Here is a 19,356-nt window from a genome sequence, read left to right as displayed (position 1 = left end):
CTTCTCCTCTTTCTCTTCCTCTCCTCTCCTTCCCTGCCCCCCTTCTTCTTGATCAGGGTCTGTCAGAAGTGAAAAGGGCTTTAGTGGTCAAATGGTACAAGCCCCTGGCCATCTGGCTGAGGACGCTGAGATTGAGGGGCTGTGTGAGCTGCCCAAAGCCAGGGCCACCTGCAGGTCGTTATCATGTGTGGGGGCTGGGCCTCTCTCTTGCTCATTATCATTAGATTTTACATTCTTGCTGCCTCTTTATTTCTGCTTGGGCTTTCTCCTGGGCCTGCTAGCAGCGTGACCACAGCTGTCAGCCTTGCCCTGTCCCGTCAGAGGCCTTGACAGTAACTCTAGATCCTGCCTCGCCTTTTCTGAGAACGGTCTTTGTCCCACCGCCTGCTTTGTGTTCTACCAAGAATCAGTGACCCTTCTCCAGGTTCTGCCTGTATCTCCATCCCTGGTATTTTGCTGCCCTTCTTGGAAATGACTCATCTCCATTATTCTCTGAGTATTTAATAAATACTGCCATGCCCTGTGGACAAGGAGCCCTAAGGGCTCCAAGTGGATGAAGTCTGCGCCAACTCCATCCTGCTCAGATTCGAGCTCTGGCTCATCCTACAGACACGTGGAAGACGAGCGTCAGGGAAGAGCCTGGAACTCACGTGATTCGTGTAGACACCTTCATAGACCTCCCCAAAAAAGCCTTCCCCAAGAATACGATTCAGGACGACATCTTCACGGACAATGCCATACTGGGGACCTGCACAGATGGAGAAAACAGTCGCAGAGCACAGAGACCAGTGGCATCTGCCGGGGAACCCGAGTGTCTGCAGGCTGTAAAGCCAGGCATCGCCAGACCAACATCACCTCAGCCAAGGTCCAGGGGCTGGGCTGCGGAAACAGGGGTCTAGAATGTTCCATCGTCTCAGACCCAGGGAGGAGCAATCACCCTGCTCCCTCTGAAGTCTGGGCCCCAGGTCCGAGTTATTAGAATCCCCACACAGCTCCATGGGCACAAAAAAGATCAATCAGTATAGGGAGAAAAAAAAAAAAGCATCTCAGCTTTCAAATCCAAGGCATCTCAGGTTTGCCACCATCTAAGCCTCACACGAAGGGAGGATAAAGGAGGAAAAGATCGTTCCCTGTGGTGATGTCACAGGGCCCTGACTGCAATCGCTGTGGGGGGTTGGGGGGTCGGGAACCTACCGCCGGTCCTTCGCAGGGTTTCGTCGGGAATCTCTGCGTAGATGTCTGACTCTGGAATGGCAGGAAGAGGTCAAGCCATAGACAAGATGCTCTCAGTGAGCACCGCCAGGAATCAGGTGTGGGACTCCTGCTGGAGGCCAGTGGAGGCCAAGGGGGCAGGAGGAGCAGCCAGGCTTGTCCTACCTCCCACCCCAGGGTTCACAGCGGCCACGGAGACCAGGGCATCTCGGCTTAAGCGCCTGCTCTCTGCTGCCTGACTTGCGTTATTCAGGGCAAGTTGGTTCGTCTCCCTCAATCTCAGTTTCCCTTTCTGTGAAGTGCATCCTGGGGGATGCTGTAAAGGTTGAATCAAATAATACCTGTTGCATGTTTAATACCATTAGGGACTGGATGTTTGTGTACCTCCCAGATTCCTGTGTTGAAGCCCTAACTCCCAAGGTGATGGGTGGAATTAGGAGGTGGGGCCTTTGGGAGGTGGTACGGTCATAAGGGTGGAGCCCCCATGATGGGATCTGTGCCCTTATAAGCAGAAGAAGAGAGACCAGTGCTCTCTCTCCATCACAGGAGCCCACAGTCAAAGGACAGCTATCTGCAGATGAGGACGAAAGCACTCACTGGATGCAGACTCTGCCAGCACCTTGATCTTGGACTTCCAGCCTCTAGACCTGTCAGCAATAAAGTCTTCTGGTTTTAAGCCACCCAGTCTACGGTATTTGGTTATGGTAGCCCAAGCTGCCTAAGATAAACATGGTGCCATGTACTAACTACTCAATACACAGAAGCTACGACAATTCATGATATTTTAAAGCCATCATTGAGAAGCTATGGGGGAGAGTTGTTGTTCTGTAACTTGGAGGATGCCCTTGACAATATCATGAGAGCAAGCAGTGAGGAGCAAGCAGATGGGAGGCAACTGGAGCAGGCCGAGGACACGGCGGGCGGCTCACCTATGCTGCAGCTCTCTGAGAGGTGGGACCGGCGGGCTTCCAGGTTTCTGTAGGAGGTGAGAAGGCAGAAGCCAGGTGAGTTCAGAGCCCTGCAATGCTCCCCTGGGCAGTCTCAGCCTGCCCTCTCCTCCCACCCCTTGCGGAGAAGCAGTCTGTTCAGATTAGCAAGGACCTGGGAGCACAGCCCAGGCTGCCTGGGACTGGAGCCTGGGGACAGCAGTGACCCCCCAGGATAACACCAGGTGGCATGAAGCCATAGGAATATTCCTGCAGGTATTTATTGGGAGGAAAAGATCATCCTTTTGTTCTCCTGGGCCCGAAAGCAGGAAACTGTGGAGGTGGGGACTCCTAGTTTGTTCTTCCTCTCTGCAGCACTGGCTGAGCCCAGGGCCCTGTCTTCTGCACCCCACCATACTCACAGCATGGGGATCTGGGGCAGGCTGTTCCGCTTCTCGCCATCTAGGAAGAGAGGAGGATGGAGGAGGTTGGAACTGGGGACACAGGGTCGTGGGTGGGTGACTGACCTCCTCAGTATTCCTACAAGGGACTCTCCTCCCACCCCACCCCACCCCCAATTCCATTCTCTCCTAGCCTGGCAGCTGGGGAGGCCTTGGGCCAGAACTGAAATCCTATTTGGAGGCTGCCTTGGGCCAGATTTTCCGTGCTCCAGCTGGGATCCCTACTTCCTGAATCTGACCCCAAGATGGAGACACGTACAGGCGGGACCAGCCTTGTTCTAGCAATGGCTTTGAGCCTGCTGGGGCTACCATGCCCCTCCTCCAGAAGCTGCCTCTACGTGGACCTTGACTAGCAAGTCTGCAGGTAGTGGACTGGCCAGGGCTTACAGCCCAAGAGGGGCCCATGGAAGCTTCCTGTGGGCTGTCAGGGAAGCCTCCTCATTCACTTATCTGTCAGTGGCTTAGCTTCTGCCCCTCTCCCTCTGGGGACTTGGCTGTGCTGCCATCCATGGTCCAGTCACTTTATGTTTAAATGAAACACACCTTTCCTAGGGTGGACGATGAGAGAGCCTTGGTGCTCCCCCTGCAGCCGGCAATAGCCGTCTATGAGGTCAGCCATGTTCTCAGCCTCTGCCAGGGACGAGGTTTTGATGGACAAGGCCTGCAGAGCAGAGACCGGCCAAGGGTAAGACCCCAGAGCCCTGGCTAGAAACTACCCCCAGGGCTTGAGAAGAAGACAGCAGGACCCTGCTACAACCCTTGCCTCGATGCCAATGCTGTCTGGACCTCTCCCCTGGGGCCCTGTCCTGGAGTCCAGGCTGACTCTATCACCCCTTTCACCTGTATGTCCACGTTCTCCAAAGGCCAGTCCCCGGCCTCACTCATTTCAGCCTCTGAGTACATAGCATGATGCCTGGTAGATGCTCAACAAATAGAAGCAGAAACTGAGAAAATGGAAGAAGGGCTGGGCGCAGTGGCTCACACCTCTAAACTCAGCACTTTGGGAGGCTGAGGTAGGCAGATCACCTGAGGTCAGGAGTTTGAGACCAGTCTGGCCAACATGGCGAAGCCCTGTCTCTACTAAAAGCACAAAAATTAGTTGGGCCTTGTGGCAGGCGTCTGTAATCTCAGCTACTCAGGACGCTGAGGCAGGAGAATTGCTTGAACTCAGGAGGCAGAAGTTACAGTGAGCCAAGATTGTGTCACTGCACTCCAGCCTGGGCAACAGAGTGAGACTTTGTCTCAAAAAAAAAAAAAAAGAAAAGAAAAGAAAAGAAAGAAAGAAAGAAAGAAAAGAAGAAGGGAAGGGAAAGGAAGGGGAGAGGAGAGGAGGGGAGGGGAGCGGAGGGGAGGGAAGGGAAGAGGGAGGCAATGGGGCAGGGGCCCAGATGGACAAAAGGAGAGAGAGATGAATGCCCTACAGCCTGTTTTACTGCCAAAAAACAAACAAACAAACAAACAAACAAAAAACCATGTTTTTGATTTCTGCATTATTGTTCTCTTGGTAAAACTTAGGCCTGTGATTTATATCCGATTTCTGGTCACCTTGAACATTCCACCACCTGAAGACCTTTCCTGACATTACAAAAGTTCTTTCCCAAATTTTCTTACAATTGATCACCATCCTGGTACCTTTCGTCCAATAACTTGGTGCAATTTTCTTAACACGATCCCCACAGCCAGGAAGCTCCTGACCTCCTGGGTGCCATGGACTTTTGGCCTGATCAAGAGCTCCCAATCTGCTGTGAGAACCCCTGCAGAGCTGCCAGGTGCCCAGAGACACTCACCTGGGGGGCACCTTCAATGCCCAGCTGCAGCACTGCCTGGCCGTCTTCCAGCGGGAGGCACCTGATGGACTTAATCTGCTTGAACTCGGCCAGGCAGGTGGGCTGTGGGAAAAGAAGCGGGAGCTTCAGACCACCCCACTGCTAGGATTGGGCTGTGCAGACTGGTCAGAATCGGGGAGTTGGGGTGAGGAGGAACTGGGAGTTTCTCTGGGAGATGAAGAGAGAATCAGACTATTAAGCCTAGAAGGATCTTCTAGTTCAGGGGTGTCCAATCTTTTGGCTTCCCTGGGCCATATTGGAAGAAGAAGAATTGTCTTGGGCCACACATAAAAGACACTAACACTAACAGTAGCTGATGAGCTTAAAAAAATCGCACACACAAAAAAATCTCACCATGTTTTAAGCAAGTTTACGAATTGGTGTTGGGCTGTATTCAAAGCTCTCCTGGGACCACAAGCTTCATCTAGACCAAGCCCTTCCCATGGCAAGGAGAAAATGAGGTCTAGAGAAAGCCAAGACTTGCTCAAGGTCAAGTGTCGAGCTGGTGGTGGAGTCATAACTGGACTCAGGTCCCCTGACTTCCAGGGGTATCATGTCCCATATTGTCACTGAAAGAGCGACACTGCTCAGCTCGGAGAGTAATCATGGCGGCCTTGTCTACCCCTCCTGCCACCTCTGTGCAGATGACAGTCATGGGGATGTAAAGAGCCATCTGCCCCACGCTGCCGTCTCTAAATGCTCTACATTGCTGCTCATGCCAGGGCATGGCCTTAGGAGGACTCTGCTCTCATCAATGGGGACAAGAAGACCCAAAGGGGCAGACAGCGGGGAGGCAGCAGAGAGGGGAAGATCTCCTCGCCTGGAGCTGGTCTCTACCTTTGCATCCTGGCTGGTCAGCTGGCGGATGCCTTTAGGGCCAATGACCAGGTCCACAGTAATGTTCCATCCTTGCTGGAATAAAAGGAGAGTGGACTGTTGTCCCAGAGTTGCCCTCCCCATTCTTCAGAAACTTGAAGAAAAGCTCCCTAAGCTAGACACAGGCTACTGTCTCCTGGGTCTCTAGCTCCTTCCCCCAAAACCCTGGCCATACTGATTTTCCCCTCCTGACCTCTTTCCTGTCCTGCCTGCCCCCTCCTCCAGAGCTGGAGGCCAACATTTTAGCGCCAACTTCAGGCAAGGTGATGCCTGTGACTTCTGTGTCAGCAGGTTAGCGGGGTCCTGCTGCCTGAGAATCTGCAGCGATTGCAGCCTCTCCTTGCCTGCACCCCCCCTTTCCTGAGAGGCCTGGAATCCAGGTCAGGGAGAGGATCAAAAGAGCCCGCCATTACAATGAGTTCACAGCGGTAGGTCTCCTGGTCAATGTTGGCGAAGCCTGCGAGGGTGTTGAAGAACTTCATGACGCACTCCTCCTCCCGGAGTGAAGCATACTGCTGGAAGGTCTGCTGGATCATCTTCCGGAACTGTTTGGGCTGAGGGAGGGGAAGGGCAGCGTGAGGGAGGCCCGCTTCTCCCAGCTCTCACTCTTTCCCTTAGGGTCTCACCGAGAGACTGCCCACTGCTCGAAAATGGTCCCGAGGGCCTTTGCCCCAAGAGCAGCTGTGATCTATGACCTAAAACACATACCCACTGTCTCAAGAGAGACTCCCCATAACCGTATGAGTGAGGTGTAGGGGGCAGGGGGTAGCAACTTCCTAGCGCTCAGGCCACAGAGCTGATAAGGCCCCAGTGCAGAGTAGAAGCCCAGGCATGTCACAGCTGGATTCCCACCCAGAGAGAGGACCCCTGGGTGCATTTAGTGGTCCTGTGTCCAAATATCCAAGGCTGCGCAGATGCCCTGGCTTCTCTGAGTATCCGCAGCCTCACCCTTCCACTCCAGTCGTGGGAATCAGCACAAAGAGGTCCTCACCCATTGGTTTTCTCACCTTTAAGTTCTCCTGCATCTGCTTTGGGAAAAACAAGTCCAGCCCCACTTCCTTTCTGCAAGAAAGAAGAAAAAGACAACATGTGACTCCCCCTCACCCCTACCCCAGGACTGTGGGCCAATCAGGAAGAGGTAAGAAGGCTTTGGGACCTGGAGATGGGCCCTGTGTGGCTCTGGTCTGGGGAGGGGTGGAGGAGAGGGTGAGGAGGAAAAGGACACATGGAGGGAAAGGAAGGGAGGGGAGGCAGGTGATCCCAGAACTTACTCTAGGAGCTCGAAGTTGGACTTCTTGTCAAGGGCATTGTGGGGCATATCCTTGAAGAATCGCCTGGAGAAAGAGGGGGTGGAGAGGGGGCTGAAGACTAGAGAATGAGGCAGTCAGACCCGGGCACCTCATGCCACTAGAAGCCCCTTTCCCCTGCCATAAGTGGGGGTCCACAGGAGAAAGTTAGGAGAGTCATAAAATTTGGTATTTTGACCTATGAGGAAGAGCAAACCCTAAAAATTTCATTCCTAGAAAAGACTCCAGCCTCGCATTCTAGGAAGCCCCCACTCTAGGAATGGGCAGATACTAGGCTGACTAGGCTGAGGAGGAAGATAGTGGCTCCATCCGTGGCCTCTAAGAACAAAGACCCATGGCAGCCAACGTTGAATGATCAGCCTAGGAACACTGACCTCCACCTGCAGGTACCGGGGGGCTCTTGTGATTTCCTTTTCGCTTATTTGCTATCTCTTAGATACCGTATGTGTGTGTGTTTGTGTGTTCATTTAGATACTTGTTAAATGTAGTACTGTACATATAAAAACTTTAGCACTTACAGAACAGAAGAAGAAAATAAAATTATTCATAGTTGTACTATTATTAACCATAATGTATTAACTAAAATATATTAATATTTTACTTATATTCTTTAAGTCTCATTTCCCCTAAAAATGTATGCTTTGATAAAGATTTTTAATGCAATTGTGGCTTAAGCTGAGACCAAATAGCTAATGTCCTCACATGTGCCAACCTCCCTTCCCTGTCTGCATCACTGTGTCTAGTAATTTCATTGACTGCTGCAGACATTATCCTTTTCCTGATCATGTATTAGAGTCATTCAGTATTCCTTTAATTCAGGGATCCTTATAAATATGTGGGAAAAGTTTTGTGCAACTAATACTACAAGCAGAGTGAGGGAAGTAACTTACAATTCAAAAGCAATGACTTTCAGACAGTTCACTGTGTTTAGAAAATAGGAAGGTTAGATCTTTACCACATACTCTGTCTAAAATATTTATTCTTATGCATTAAAAGATAGAGGTCAGTTTAAAAAAAACTGCTTTCAAACCAGACAAAATAATCTAGAAAAATATTTCCAAGTTACGGAATCAAGAAGACCCTCAAGGCTGGGCGCAGTTGCTCATGCCTGTAATCCCAGCACTTTGAGAGGTCAAGGTGGGCAGATCACTCGAGGTCAGGAATTCAAGACCAGCCTGGCCAATATGGTGAAATTCCACATCCCTATTAAAATTACAAAAAATTAGCCAGGCGTGGTGGCGGGTGCCTGTAATCCCAGCTACTGGGAAGGTTGAGGCAGGAGAATTGCTTGAACCCAGGAGGCGGAGGTTGCAGTGAGCCAAAATCGCACCATTGCACTCCAGCCTGGGTGATGAGTGAAACTCCATCTCAAAAGAAATAAAAAGGAAGACTCTCAAGGCTTGAAATCATAGAGGAAATACTCAATAAAAAGGTAAAACATAAAATGCTATATCCTTAACCATTTAAAATAAACGGTGTCTTTGAATACATTGTCAAACAAAGTAAGTAGTTACCTCTTAACAAATATTGTCTCAATTTTACACTCTGTGCCCCAGCACTGAAACAATGGGCAATGTCTGGAGATAGTTTTGGTTATCACATCCTAGTTGGATTGGGGGGTTGGCGGTGCTACTAGCATCAAGTGGGTAGAGGCCAGGGATACTGCTACACATCCTTCAATACACAGGAAGCCCACCCCCACTCCCTGCTAACAAAGAAGTATCCAGCCCCAAATGTTACTAGTAGTGAGGCTACAAAACCCTGGGGATTTGATCCAATAAGAGAACTTAGAAAACTAAGAAGATGCGCTCTTCCCTACCCTTACTTTTCTCTACTGGGTGTCTGACAGAGCAAGGTAAGCGATGATGCCTCAGATGGGATGTGCTTGCTAACTAACGGCAGATGTGCAGAATTGGGAACCAGAAGACTGGAAGATAGGGATGACATTCAGGTATAGGAAAGGTCCTCAACCCCCAGGCCACGGACCAGTACTGGTCCGTGGCCTGTTAGGAAGCGGGCCGCACAGCAGGATGTGAGCAGTGGATGAGTGACTGAAGGTTCATCTGTATTTACAGCTGTCCCCCATCACTTGCTATATTGCCTGAGCTCCATCTCCTGTCAGATCAGCAGCGACATTAGATTCTCATAGGAGCATGAACCCTATTGTGAACCGTGTATGTAAGGGATCTAGGTTTCACCTTCCTTATGAGAATCTAATGCCTGATGACCTGTCACTGTCTCCTGTCACATCCAGATGGACCATCTAGTTGCAGGAAAACAAGCTCAGGGCTCCCACTGATTCCACATTATGGTGAGTTGTACATTTATTTTATTATATAATACAATGTAATAATAATAGAAATAAAGTATACAATAAATGTAATGCTCTTGAATCATCCTGAAACCATGCCCCACTCCAAGGAAAAATTGTCTTCCATGAAACTGGTCTCTGGTGCCAAACAGGTTGGGGGCCACTACGGTATAGGACATGAGAAGTCTACCCAGGATTCTCCCCTGGGTGGAAGCTCTGCCTCCTCTTCCTCCTCTCACCTGAAGAGTGCCTGCAGTTAAGATCCCAAAGTTTGATACGATTGACCACAGCAGCTTTAGAGAACGTTTCAAGCCAGTGTTACCTGTTCAACCTACACATTCTTAAGAAACCTCAGGGTGACTAGAGGCAGGCTGGTCATCTGCAGTGCCCCTGAGTTGAGTGAGCCATAAAATATACTCCTAGGTAACTGAACACATTGGCTTGCTGTACCCAACTATTGAATTCTAACAGAATAAATGTTGGCAAAGATCCACGAAGAAGAGGATTTCAGTTCTTTCAGAGTTATCCATTCATTCAACTCTGTATTGAGTCCTTATGTGCCAGGCAAAGGCAACACGGATTCTGACTCTAAGGATTTGATAGAATTTCACAATCTGGTGCATGAGGACATGTCATTGCCTCCCAGGGCTGGGTGCAAGGTGGTTTTGCAAAGGAGGCTGGACGGGGTCAGGATAGCACAGAAAAGGCTTCAAGATGAAGAGACCCTTAGGCTGGCTTGGTGAGGAGAGCAGATGGTCACACTGCTTGCAGTTGACACCTCATAGCCTCATGCTGAGGTTTCCTACATATGTAGAGGACAAGCAGGTAACACAGGCTCAGTACATTTTTTAAAGCTGCCAGAAGATAGAAGAGTTTACTAGGCTGAAAAGGGAAATGAGAAGAGTGTGCCAGGCAGGGGGAATGCAATGCCCACCCATGGGGTGAGATCTGCTTCCCAGCCACAAAGGCGAGTGGTCTCCTAAAGCCACTCCAGCCTTATGATCTGTTGCTGAGTGAATAAATGAACTTTGAGACTTGTGAATAAAAAATTTGGAAGACTGGGATACTTAAACATTAAATTTTTAGAAACAGGGTTAGCTAAATGAAAAGGTAAACACATTTTGAATTTAACACTGATCAATTAAAATAACACATAAAAATAACAGTATTTTAGCATGATCAAGGAGGTAGTGAATGAAAAAATGTTTTATTAGGATAAAGGAAGCTCAGCTAGCACATTGAGATCATCCCAATCTCCTGGACCCAGCTTGCTTAACCCACTCCCTGTGTCCCGGATGGCCCTGCTCTCAGACATCGAAGATCATTTACATGGTTACCATGAACAAAAGTGTCCAATCACTCAGGTGTGCCACAGTCTGTGTGTTCCTAACATCTGGAGCAATTGAACATCTTGGGAACTAGTATCCAACACTCAACAGAGACAATGCTCTCCCCAGCATGTTAGCTTCCCAATCATCTCAGCTGCTCTCCAGGGGCACCCAGGTTTTCCAAATCTGCCCCAACCACAGTCACTGAGCAAGGCTGTGCCTACCTGGGGCACCCTCTAGTGCCTGGCTGGTCCCCCCAGCCCAAGCCTGTAATTTGGAGTAGCTAACACTAGGTAGACCACAGTGGCGTCTATAATCAAATACAGGCCTATGACTGATACCCAGGTAAGGGCAGCAGAAAATAAGGAAACAACTAAACCAACTAAACAACTAAATCCAGTTGCTTATTTTTTCTTCTAATCATTTACAGAAATTAACTACAAGCCGAGATGCATTTTGAAGCAAAGCAAGCTGTGTGTTCTTTCTCTACTACTTATTAACAGTTACTACTTAACTAATCTGGGGTTACACGTTCACTCTGTGTGTGTGTGTGTGTGTGTGTGTGTGTGTGTGTGTGTGTCTGCGCGTGCATGCTCTGCTGGGGGTGGGCAATGGTCCGAGGTGCCTCAGGTCAAGGGGGAGAAGTTGTTGGGTTCCTCAAACTGGGCAGATACTGATTTATAGCATAGCGGCCATGAATTTCAGACTTTCATTTACAGGTACTATTTAGAGAAAACATTTGACATTTAGAAAGCATCTCCAGTAAATGAATAAAATTAACTAGATATCATTCCAACCATATGACTGACATTCTGGAAAAGGTAAAACTATGGCAACAATAAAAAGATCAATGGTTGCCTGGGTTAGAGGGAAGGAGGGATGGATAGGTAGAGTATGGAGAATTTTTAGGGCAGTGAAACTACTCTGTGCAATACTATAATGGTGGATGTAAGTAATTACACATTTAGCCAAACTCATAGAACATACAACACCAAGAGTGAACCCTAACATAATTTACAGGTTTTAGGTAACAATGATGTGTCAGTGTAAGTTTATCAATTGTAACAAATGCCCCGCTTTGGTGGGGAATGTGGACAGTGGGAAGGCTGTGCATGTTTGGAGGAAGGGGTGCATAGGAACTCTGTACCTTCTGCTCAATTTTGCTGTGAACCTAAAACTTCTCTAAAAAATAAAGTCTATTCAAAATAGACAAAAGAAGGGTAAAGAAAAAAATAAGTAAAATATAATACATAATTCTTGAATATTTTGGTCCCTGCCATTGGTCTAAGTACTTTAAATACATTAACTCATTTATTCTTTGTAACAGCCCTGCAAGGTTTGTTATGTTACTATTGTATAGCAACATAACATACATATTATACAGTAGCATATATGCTATATAGTAACATAACATTGTTACATGTTATATAGCATAACAAATGGTATACAGTAACATAGTGTTACTATAATGTTACTATTATCATTCCTATTTTACAAATGAAAGAATCCAGGCAGAGGGAGATTAATGGACTTGCCCAGAGTAACACAGGAAACTCAGGACTCCACTGAAGATTCATTTCACATATCTCTTTTTTAAGCTAGGAAAAATACAGTCTTTTTCCCTGGAGATGTCATATATCTACAGGCAGGTGACATAATCAATGATGTTAATAGTACAAGGGATTATTGCTCGTGATTTGTAGGTAGCCCCACATCCTGGGACATTTTCAGACCAGAGCCACAGCCCTAGAAAATTCTGCCTTATGCTCTGATTTTCCAAAATGTGTCCAAGTTTCTCTTGGTGAGTAACAGTTGTAACTTGACTTTAAAATAGCTCATCATAACAAATAATTGCATTCAGCTTTAAAAATTATTAGACCTGCAGATCTTCAATTAGGTTCATAAAATAGGTGTTTTCCATATCCTCTCCCTAATATCATATACCCTGCACTTCAACGGTCAACCAGTAATAGGAACATCTCTCTGACTCTGTTCCTCACACTCAGGAGATGTGAAACAATACGTCTCTTGCACAAAACAAGTGTGACTTTTATAATCATCCTGCGTTGGTTAGATAGCGGATATCTGCAGTCATACTCATGACAATACTACCTACAGGAGTCACGCTGGATGCCTCGCCCTGTTCTCCAATACATTAGTGCAGTGCCTGGCACTTAGGCCACCAGCAGTAATAGTTTGGGGGTGATTGGAGGATAAAATAAAACAAAATAGAATGTTAATGGGTCTTTGTGGTGCGGTTTTACAACTAAGTGATGACTGCTTGACAGGTGACAAGTGATGGGTGTGTCAAATTGATACTAGCATCCTGGATATGAGATCCATAAATAAAAAGGTAAAGATAAGCATTTTCAACTTGTCTAATTTTAGAGGGGAAGATGAAACTGTATAGGATGTAATGCAGGTCATAGGAGCCACATGGTCTGCGAAGGCATAAAACGCACAGATAATAAAATAAACTTCACAGACTGCCCCTGGTCTGCCAGCACCGAGCTCCCAAGATTATTACTAATGGCAGAGAGCTGGGATGCCTTCTAAGCAGCTGCAGGGACTGCAGGCCTCCTCTGTACAGAAGACTCGAATGTTCCCTTACTCATTGAGACAAAGTCACCAAATATGAAGCCCTCAAAGCTGCTCTTGACCTACTCTGTCAGTAATGCCAACAGCCTCAGATGCTAAATCAAAGTGGGACCATCCCCTTCCCATCCCACTGCCCCCGCTGGGGTACCCCTCAGCATTCTTTCTGAGATTCATGATGGGGCCAGAATTCCCCAGTGCCCCCCACTCTGTAGAAGTGGCAGCAGAGTTCTACTCTCTATTTAACCACGAGGTCACAGAAAAGGCTCTGGAAATGCAGTACCAGAAAACAGGAAGTAATCCTTGGCTAACGATTTCCCTGGCAGTCATCCTGAAAGTCCTCCCCTCAACACATATGACCAATGATATTCAAGTCACCTGGGGCAGGGGAGGTCAAAAATGCCTAGGATAAGGTTCCATTCAGGTCGGCCAGATCAAATCTCCCAAGGGTAGGGGCAGGACGTTTCTAGTTTATTAAGCTCCCAGGTGATTATGATTTGTAAGCAGATGTTGAAACCACTGCTTTAAGACAGAGAAGGGGTAGAGAGAAGCAGAGGAGAGGGTAGAATGGCAGGGCATGGTGAAACCCAGTGGCGTTGCACTGGTCATGACAGGGCTAGAGCACAGGTGAGCCATATCCTCCTCCACAGTCCCAAATGGCAATGACCCCATGGCAGCCAAGAAGAAGGCCTACTTTTTTAGACTGTCATTCTAATGATACCACCGGACTGCCATTGGACCTGTGGTGTCTCCCAACATCAGCCCCAATTTACGGCTCCAACCTTGTCACTCTCAAGGCTATGCTTTTCCTGCTGCAGATCCCTGGGCCTACAGTGTATCTCCCCTGACCCCTGTTTTCTGCTGATTGAAACCTTTCTCCTCCTTCCAGGAGCAGTTCAGATACCCTCTTGCTGATGCCCTTGGACAGGATGAATGATTCCTACATAGAGATCGGTGCCATATGCATTCTGCCTGGTATTACGATTAATTGTATACACATCTGTCACCTCCCCAACATGGAAGTGTGAGGGCCTCTCTGCATGATAGACTGATTCCAAACATATTGTTCAAGTGCCTTCTGGAAGTGGGGATACAGCAATGGGCAACACAGATAGACATCTCTAGGTTCAAATGTCCCAGATCCTAGCCTGGTGCTTAAGAAACATCTGCTGAATCGCTTGAGCAACAGCAGAGGTGACTGACAGATGGAAAAACCCAGCAGCCTGAAGGCAAGAGCAGTGGCAGCAAAGGAAGCCAGGAGAGTGCATCTGGGGAGGGGACTGGCCCTCCCACCCCTGCCATCCCGAGGACCAGACACCCAGCCCCTCAGAGCCTCACCTGCTGCTGGTCACCACCTTTCCGCTTCCTGACTCTCACATACTCATTACTGTTTCCCATCCTGGACATGGGGAAAGGCTGGGCCAGCCCAGAGCTCGGCCCAAAGCCCAGCACAGCACCCTCCCAGCAGACGCCTTGAGGCCACATACCTGAGCTCCAGGCAGCCCAGCTGCAAGGCCATGCCTTCGCTGACTTTGCTGGCGTAGCGTTGCATGTAGTCGTTCCGGAGCTGGTGGGGAGAAACGCCAAGCATCAGACTTGCACCCTCCCACCTCTGCCTGGGCCCTGTTTCGCTGAACAGAGGCCCCAGAAGATGAAGGGCCTGATTCTGCCTCCCTAAGCAACAGCTACCCACCCCACTACAAACAAACTTAGAGCAGGGATGGAGAGCCTGAAGGAAGGGGTGCTTGTGCTTCCACAGGCCAAGGCTGTGAGGTTTTTGAGGTACTTTTACAGGCATTCTCTTCCTGCTCCATAGGCAGGAAGTTCAGATTCCCCTCATTCCCCATTCTGGACAGAAGGAAACTGATTTTGCAAGGAGTCAGTAATTTATCCAAAGCCCTGTTGGTTAACAGTGATAAATGTCATCCACAAGTCAAGAAAAGTCTAGCTCAGTCTCTAGCAAACCAGGAGGGAAGTAAGACCAGACAGAAGACAACAACGACCACTCCTGTTGATGCTGAGCTTTGCTCTGCACCTGGTGCTGGGCCTGGCACTCCACACACATTCTGTCCGAAGTCAGAGATGCTCAGAACTGCTGCTGAGAGCTGGTTGGTAAGTTTTCAGAAGTTTTGTGAGCAAGTAGAGGTCCTAACTGATAGCTTGAAATAGGCCACAGTGGGGGAGTATTTACACCATAGAAATTGGCAAGTCCCATAAAAAGGAATTAAATAATGGCATTTGCAGCCACCTGGGTGGAGTTGGAGACCAGTATTGTGAGTGAAGTAACTCCAAAATGGAAAACCAGCTTTGTATGTTCTCATCCAAAGGGGGAGCTAACCATGATGATGCAAAGGCATAAGAATGATACAATGGACTGGGGGGAAGGGTGAGAGAGGGGTGAGGGATAAAAGACTGCACATGGCGTACAGTGAACACTGCTTGGGTGATGAGCGCACCAACATTTCAGAAATCACCACTAATGAAATTACTCATGTAGCCAACACTACCTGTTCCCCCCAAAAACCGACTGAAATAAGTAAACAGGCAAGTGCTACATGTCAGGGACGTTTTGTTTGGAGAGCCAATTTACCAGCCAATAATACCATCTGGTCTCTACAACAACCCTATAAAGTAAGTATTATTACTATGATTCCCATAATAATTTTATAGCCGAGGAAACAGCTTCATGCAGGTAAGTGAGGTCCCCTGGGGCTCTCAGGTTGGTGAATGGCAGAGCTGGGTTAGTGGACGACAGTCTGCAGAGCTGTGCAGTAAGCACTGCAGGCCTCTTCCTGGACCTGCTCTTGCTGCTTCACCAGCCAGGTCTCCTGGGCCACCAGAAAAGTCCAAGAGGAGCTGGGAGCACACCAGGCAGTTTACCCAGTCATTAAATACTGAGAGAGAAGTGGGGTTGGAGCCGCTGACCACAGACCAAGAACCTTCTTCAAGAGAAGTTTCCTAGCTTGGGCCCTCCGGAATCTGGGCTTTTATCTTTCCATTTCCCTAGGAGAGGATGGTTGATGCTTGGCATTTAAGGTGCAATGGGAGCCTCCGGCAGGAAGATAAAGTACTTTCTACCTGTTGGTAAAAATAGAGCAGTGTGGTCCTGTCCTCCTTCAGGCTCTCCATGAAGTCTTCCGGCAAGTAGCGGATTTGAAGGTCGTACCTGCAACAGGACAGTCAGGCTCTGGTTGACACAGGGAAGCTGGAGCGTAAAGAAAAGAGTGGGACCCCAAGGGCAGAAGCAACCCCACTGCAAAGGGAAGGGCTGCCCACAGGTCTCACGGCCACCCATTCAGGGCTTTTCTCTTTCCCTCCTCTGTGGCTGGGCAAGGGACCATCAACAGGGAGGTGGCTGGCAGGTGATGTCAGAGCTGGCCCTGACTTTCCACCTTTCTCCCTCGTGGCAGCTGTTTCCCACAGGTTTACAGGCCAGCCCTGGACCTGGGCTTTCCACCCTCCCCACCCTTCTGTCTCTCTTTTCTTCTAGCACTGTCAGCACCCCATTCAGGGTTACTTTTAGGTGTCTACTCCGGGATGGGGATAGTCTATGAGCCCAGATTAGCTTAGAAAATATATGCATTCGATGCTGGAGGAAGACTAAGCCTAGAACGCCACTCAGATTTGCTACAAGATTCTGAGGTAGGGGAGTGCTCTAAGGGAGGAACTCCCAGGGCCTCCCCACGCTAAATTCCTCTCCTCCCCACTTTCAGAGCCCAGGAGTCCACTCCTACCTCCACTCGGCTTCCACGTGCAGACACTCATACTTGTCCTGCACCTCACCCACCGTCATCTGTGGGTGCAGCCAGTGGATCTCATCTGACTTCATGTGCTTCAGCCTCAGCCCATAGCACTCAGCCAGCTGGATGTTGGGCCCAATCCGCCCACTCAGCAGGATGGAGGTGATGATCTCCTGCAGAGAAGAGAGGGGCATGACTCAGGGGTGCCCTCCTCTGGGCTCCCACAATTCTTCTATGGACCTGAAAAGTGTGATTCTCTAGGGTGGGATTCTGTCTTTATGTTTGATTAGTCTCTGATTCTCTAGCACTTAGGGAAAGATTTGTATACAATGGGCTCTACCTGATACATGAACAAATGGGTGAAATGAGAGAGATGGAGGAACTGAGAGAGCAGAAGGGAGGAGAAAATGCAGAGAGCCAAAGAACACGAAAAATTAGCTTCTGCACCACATTATAACCTAACCAATCAATAATTACTGAACATCCGCCATGTGAACAGCACCTTCTGAGTGGTTTGCAATTTAGCCAGCATCACTGAGCTCCTGCACCAGGCACCGCTAGGGCCTTTGCAGACATTGGCTCCACAACGCAGGGAAGCAGGTGTTACCATCTCTGTGTGACTGATGGAGACACTAATACAGGTCACACAAGCCATGAAATGAAACTGGGATTTGTAATCCTAGGCCACTAGACTGAGGATTTCCACTAGGACAAGCTGATTTGTGGAGTGGTGGGACTGGACACGATAACGACAAGATTCACTTGGAAGGATTAAGTGCCACAATCCCCACATGAGCAGGGTCACAAGAAATGAGTGCTGGCAAGAAACCAGGTGCCCTGTTGTTTCCGCCTTCTTGTTAACCAGAGGTTAATAGACTGCCTGCCTCCCAGCCTGATGCTGCAGCTTCCTGGCCTAGAGTCAGAGATGGGTAAGAGGTGGGCCCAGCAGGCAGCTGCTTGAAAGTCCATCTGTAAGGTCCTGCCTAGTTCTGAAATCACTTTGGTGCCATTTTTTTTTTCTCTTGAGATGGCATCTTGCTCTGTCACCCAGGCTGGAATGCAGTGGTGCGATCTCAGCTCACTGCAACCTCTGCCTCCCAGGTTCAAGCCATTCTGCTGCCTCGGCCTCCTGAGTAGCTGGGACTACAGGCACATACCACCAAGCTTGAATAATTTTTGTATTATTAATAGAGATGGAATTTTATCATGTTGGCTAATCTCGAACTCCTGACTGCCACTGATCCGCCTGCCTTGGCCTCCCAAAATGCTGGGATTACAGGTGTGAGCACCACACCCAGACTTTGGTGCCATGTTACTTCAGGTTTCTCACGTAATTCCACAGAGTTGGTGAATTGAACTCACTCCTGACAGAGCAGAGAGTACTCTGGGATATAAATTTTAAAATATGAAGGCACTGACCTATCTCTGTTGGATATGTCTGCAATGTGCATGCCACCCAGCCTAAATCAGCCTAAAGACTCAATAATGCATAACAGGTTGCTGTCAGACCAAAAAGGGCAGAGGGGGAATTGATTATTTAGATTTTACATTTTTTTTAACATGCCTCCCAAGACAGTTTCTAATTTAGTAAATCAACTGCAATCAGTTTTTTAATTGGAATATAAAGAAGGAGGCATACTATTTTTCTCAGAAGGAAATCAATTTCTTTCTCTCTCCACTAGGAAAATATCATGCTAATACTTAGAAAATCCTGGTTTGAAGGAATGCCCAGTTATTTGCCTTCCAGGGCACCCATGTGTCTTGGGCCAGCTGCCTCTTGCTGCCCTTCTGGACTCAGGGAGTTGTGAAGCTAGAAAACCCTCAACCTGAAAAATCCCTTCCCTATTAGGAAAGAAAATGCCCATCACTGCTTTGTGAACTAGATGGGAAAACTGAGGCATGGAACACACTTGTGAGCAGTTGTAACTAACTAGTACAGCAATCAGAATTGAGGCATTGGATGGGGAAGAAGACTGGGACCCGTGGCACTCCTACAGGAAGAGGTACATCTGGGTTGGGGAGGAGTTCAAGCCTGTGAAGGCAACCACTTTTGTCATCCTCTCTACCCATTTCTCCTGTCCCCAACCTTCTGCCCTGCTCTGTCCACTGTCATCCTGTAATATTACCCAGAGCCCCCATGTTACTCCCAAGTCTTTCCTGGAGCCCCCACCTCTGGTGTTTTTAAACTTAGAGTCCTCTCCTGCTCCAGTTGAAACCTACTTGGCTAATATCTAATTTCTTCAGGGCTAGCACCCCTGTGCTGTTTATTATCAAAAATCTCAAACATATACAAAGTAAACAGAAGAGTATAATAAACCCCCATGTACACATCACCCAGCCTCAACAAATTACCAACCTTCTATCTTCTTGCTTCATCGATATCACCACCCACTCCCCAACTGTGACTTTTTAAATAGTTCTTCTGATATAAAATTTATATACATTAAAATGCATAAATTGTAGCTACACAGTTTTGACACATGAATACAACTGTGTAACCCACAGACCAATTAAGGTATAGAAGTTTCGAGATCCCCAGAAAACTCCCCCATATCCCTTCTCAGTCCACCCACATGGCCCACTCCCTCCCACCTCTCCAGGCACTTATCCCCACCACTTTCAACTGGTTTTGCCTGTTCTAGAACTTCATATAAATGGAATCATTTAGCATACACTTTTTTGTGTCTGTCTTTTTTTACTCAGTATGATATCTGACATCCATCATGTTGTTGCATATATCAGTAATCAATTCCTATTTATTGATCAGTAATATT

General features: G+C 48.1%; 1 protein-coding gene across 8 annotated transcripts in view; it reads right to left on the bottom strand.

Annotated features, from left to right (window-relative positions):
- PTK2B (protein tyrosine kinase 2 beta) overlaps window positions 1-19,356 on the bottom strand; it is a 131,956-nt gene that overhangs the window by 23,706 nt on the left and 88,894 nt on the right. For 5 of the 8 annotated variants that reach the window (XM_010347772.3, XM_074384086.1, XM_010347769.3 and 2 more), the window contains 13 exons: window positions 16,577-16,755; window positions 15,918-16,008; window positions 14,330-14,409; window positions 6,573-6,635; window positions 6,309-6,363; window positions 5,715-5,855; window positions 5,263-5,337; window positions 4,387-4,488; window positions 3,143-3,260; window positions 2,561-2,600; window positions 2,142-2,188; window positions 1,195-1,245; window positions 651-748 (listed from right to left, as the gene is read on the bottom strand). In XM_010347772.3, the coding sequence (XP_010346074.2) occupies window positions 651-748; window positions 1,195-1,245; window positions 2,142-2,188; window positions 2,561-2,600; window positions 3,143-3,260; window positions 4,387-4,488; window positions 5,263-5,337; window positions 5,715-5,855; window positions 6,309-6,363; window positions 6,573-6,635; window positions 14,330-14,409; window positions 15,918-16,008; window positions 16,577-16,755 (1,140 nt within the window). The remainder of the gene's footprint in view (window positions 1-650; window positions 749-1,194; window positions 1,246-2,141; window positions 2,189-2,560; window positions 2,601-3,142; window positions 3,261-4,386; window positions 4,489-5,262; window positions 5,338-5,714; window positions 5,856-6,308; window positions 6,364-6,572; window positions 6,636-14,329; window positions 14,410-15,917; window positions 16,009-16,576; window positions 16,756-19,356) is intronic. The other 3 variants (XM_003937203.4, XM_010347773.3, XM_074384088.1) reach the window with 2 other exon arrangements.

The sequence above is a fragment of the Saimiri boliviensis genome, chromosome 13 (genome assembly GCF_048565385.1).
Source record: "Saimiri boliviensis isolate mSaiBol1 chromosome 13, mSaiBol1.pri, whole genome shotgun sequence".
NCBI lineage: Eukaryota > Metazoa > Chordata > Mammalia > Primates > Cebidae > Saimiri > Saimiri boliviensis.
The sequence above is the reverse complement of the archived record's forward strand: the minus strand, read 5'-3'. Positions and strand labels throughout refer to the sequence as shown.